This window comes from Etheostoma spectabile, unplaced genomic scaffold (genome assembly GCF_008692095.1).
Source record: "Etheostoma spectabile isolate EspeVRDwgs_2016 unplaced genomic scaffold, UIUC_Espe_1.0 scaffold363, whole genome shotgun sequence".
NCBI lineage: Eukaryota > Metazoa > Chordata > Actinopteri > Perciformes > Percidae > Etheostoma > Etheostoma spectabile.
Genome location: NW_022605593.1, coordinates 607,369 through 611,346, shown reverse-complemented (window position 1 = coordinate 611,346; position 3,978 = coordinate 607,369). Strand labels below are relative to the sequence as shown.

General features: G+C 42.4%; 2 protein-coding genes across 2 annotated transcripts in view; both read right to left on the bottom strand.

Annotated features, from left to right (window-relative positions):
• Positions 1-1,981, bottom strand: part of LOC116686422 (C-type lectin domain family 17, member A-like) — a 17,085-nt gene extending 15,104 nt beyond the window's left edge. The window contains exon 1 of the mRNA XM_032511429.1: positions 1,907-1,981. Within this exon, the coding sequence (XP_032367320.1) occupies positions 1,907-1,915 (9 nt within the window). The 5' untranslated portion in view covers positions 1,916-1,981. The remainder of the gene's footprint in view (positions 1-1,906) is intronic.
• The window catches only part of LOC116686421 (C-type lectin domain family 10 member A), a 108,746-nt gene that overhangs the window by 43,100 nt on the left and 61,668 nt on the right, over positions 1-3,978 (bottom strand). The window lies entirely within an intron of this gene.

Genomic DNA, 3,978 nt, shown 5'->3' with positions numbered 1-3,978 from the left:
CCCACACCCACTGCTTTGCCTCTGTTACAGCAGAGGCTGCAGCCCTTCAGGCCTGTCGGTACCTTGCAACTGCCTTTGGAGTCCTCTGGGATAACATATCCCGGAGGACTCCTTCTTCAGTCGGACGGCTTCCCTGACCACCAGTGTCCACCAGGGTGTTTGTGGGTTACCGCCCCTTGAGGCACCTAAGAACTTAGACCACAACTCCCCGCCGCAGCTTAAGCAATAGAAACTTTGAAAGTTGTCCAGTCAGGTTCAATGCCCCCAGCCTCCACAGGGATGCACGAAAAGCTCCGCCGGAGGTGTGAGTTGAAAGTCCGTCGGACAGGGGCCTCCTCCAGACGTTCCCAATTTACCCGCACTACGGGTTTGGGCTTACCAGGTCTGTCCAGAGTCTACCCCCATCCCCTGACCCAACTCACCACCAGATGGTGATCAGTTGACAGCTCCGCCCCCCTCTTCACCCGAGTGTCCAAAACATACGGCCTCAGATCAGATGAAACAAGTATAAAATTGATCACTGATCTTCGGCCTAGGGTGCTCTGGTACCACGTACACTTAAGAGCATCCCTATGTTCGAACATGGTGTTTGTTATAGACAATCCATGACTAGCACAGAAGTCCAACAACTGCTGCAAAATATAATGTATAAAATTCTGTGTTAACATCGGGGAACCCAAGGAAAAGCAATCGTTTCTAGATTATAGACTAAGAGTGATAGTGGATTACCACAAGAGCGTTTTACATTTTCTTGCTGTCTCTCCGCTATATACAGTTAGAATACGGGTGTTGAAGCCATTACACTTATTTTAGTTGTATCCTTTTCACACGCATGTGATTTATAATTATACTGATACCTATATTTGGATACTGCTGATTACAATTAATGTTAATTATGTTGATGTGATGATGATGGTGATGATGATTACGTCAGGGGGTGTTGACTCTATATATAGACCTCACCTGAGCCAGGTGTGTGTGTATGACTAGAGAGCGGAAGGACAAACTAATTTTCAACCGCATTTTGTGAGACAGATGGTTTTCCTTTGTTTAAAACCAGTTTATTTATGTTGCTGTTGCAGTTATAAAATAAAGAAACGGAACATTGTGACACTACGAATGAATGCGCGTTGATTTAATGACCGCTCCTACAATGGGCAATTTTACCAAAATTGATGGCAACTTGCACATTTGCTCGGAGCGGCAGCTGCAGCTCCCAGCCGCCGTCAGCTGGCTGGAGCCCTTTCAAAAGACTCGGGGTCAAGAGGCATTTATTTCCCTGATCCTTTATTTAAATAACAACACATATCCATTATAAGATTAACGTCAACATGTGAATATCTGCCTTTACAGAGTTAAAAAGCTTCACAAGCAATTGCGGGCGTAATGACCACACACATACACACACACACGGCATTATTTATTATTCATAAGTATTTTAAAGAGAGACATATCTCTCCCACTCATCTGACTGCTTCTCTTAATCTAGAATCAATTGCTTTTTTGAGCAAGATGAAACTATATTAGTTGAAATATATACATTGTACATTCCACCTGAGTTTTGAGAAGAGAATCCCACGAGCCCCTCAGACTTCTGCCTAGCATTAACGTAAAGGCAGAAAACCAAACAGTGGACCAAACCACTGTGAGGCAGTGGACCAAACCACTGTGAGGCAGTGGACCAAACCACTGTGAGACGAGGGAGGAGGGACTCCAAATATTTCCGAACATAAAACCCATTTTTTGTCCTGTTTGCATTATTTTACTATTTACACAATTATTTGAAGTATTTAATTATGTACCATACACAGTGTGGTTTTAAAGATTAAGAATAACCCTCAGATGGGGTGGGTCCAGACCAATTTCCGTCTATGTGTGTAATAAAAATAACCAGTTTTCTCATTACCTTTTCCATTTGATTATGTACAACAACCAAATCTGAACCCTTTCCTCTGCAGTCTTGTCGCAGACCTTCTCCACAGGTTTTACTGCTAGCCCAGGTTGTGATCACGTTTACGTTATTATACGCATAGCAGGTTAGACCGGTTGAGTTAACCGCCTTCTGACAAGACTTTACACTTCTCACTGAAACAACAGAAACAACAAATTAAGCAAAATCATACTGCATTTATGATATTATGGGTTTTTATTGGATCTATTATTATTGATCTGAACATACCGTTATTTGTTTGGGTGCAGGGCAGTAGGCATCAATGCTCCACTGAGCTCGACTGACGTCGAGTTTATTCCAGTTCTGTCTCCAGTTGATTCTTATTTGTTCTCGTTTAAGTTGTTCCCCTCTGGGTCTCCAGCCTGCTGGTTTCGTGTTGTCAGGTTCTGGACGTCTGCAGTCAGGTTGTGCATCTCGCTTTCTAAGACAGTATAGTTTTTGTGTCAGGTTGTCAACTGGACTGTCAGATTATTGTTTTGTCCTCATCGTCTTTTCATCTGTTCTAAGTGGAGTTTGTGATGAGGTTTGTCATCGTTAGACGATATGGCAGCCATAAGCCCACGTTCATCACTCTGATGACTTACTGTAGCCAACTGGCCAAAATGAAAATTAACTTTCTCTAATTTATAGTAATATTTGTGGTTGTTGTTGTTTTGCATTTAGCCACCTTTGGAAGTATTGCCTGATCCGTCTCACTCTTAGGTTCCCAGCCTTTTGGAGTTTTCAACAAATCCCTTGAAAGATCAAACCAACTCTTAGGCTGCTTCTCAAAATGTTTTTCTGACTTTGCCACAATGCGACCCTGTAGCCCTCAGGCCCAAGCTTAAACTTAAGATCACACTAAAGACTATAAATATCTCACATTGCCTATAACAGCTGACAACTAGTTTTAAGTCAACATTACTCAAACAGGAGTAAACAGTAGAATAGAAGACTGTACTTGTTGGTACTGACCAGGTGCTTTTGGCATTTTTTATTGATGCAAAAAGTCTCTTTTAGACGCGCTTGGTTGGGACTTGGTGGTTGGTGTCAGGACCCTTGGCGTCATACAGATTTTCTTTCAGTCACTGATATGATGCACTTCCAAGCCTTTATGGCAGCAGGACGGTGTATGTGGGATTGACTCAAATTTAGACTGGCCATATTCATTGTCATGCAACAGTGTGGTTCATAGATGTGTGTTTATTAGTTTTTGGACCACAGCGGAGCATTGTGTCAAAGGAAGAAGATGTATCCAATACATTCTCACTCCAATCCTGTCAAAAACCAGCGCTTGGTCAGGTGCCTTTGGCATTTGTTATTGACGCAAAACGTGTCCTTTAGTAACAAGTTTAGAGGCGCTTGGTTGGGACTCTTGGCGTCACATTTTGACGCTCTATGTCAGGACCCTTGGCGTCACGCAGAGTTTCAGTCTTTTCATACTATTCGCTACCGTTGTAGCTCTTAAATGAGAATTCCAGTCGATTCCAACACGTAGCTCTGTTGTTTTGAAATGTGGAGTGCTGTCAGTAGATAGAAAAATGAAACCAATCGGTGCTTCCTACACCGTGTTATTCTCCTGCTAGAGTTAGCACCCAACAGTCCACACTAGTCAATTGTCAAGCTCATAAAATCCAATATTCCAAAATGTAGTAACTATGTAGAAACAGGTGTAACTTGACACTACAATGGAGCCAGGAGAGCTGAAGTTCAAGAGCCACTGAGCATGCGCATAGGTAACTTAGTGGTGTTGAATTAGACCGGAATTCTCCTGTAGGAGCCACATTATGTTGTTTATGGTCTCATTTATTGATTATTGTGTTATGCACTAATATTGTAGGAGGTGGGAGCAAACACTTTTTTTTACCGCACCAAGCACAACGCAGCACGCAGTATTAAGCAATTATTTCTACTCACCAGTGAACAATTACATTAGGTAACAGCAGTGGTAGTGTATTGTACATATGGAAGAAGAAGAAAAATAAAATCATTGCAATACGATCATGAGCACATCACATGTGTGCATCTCTCAGTGTTTAGTCCCTCGC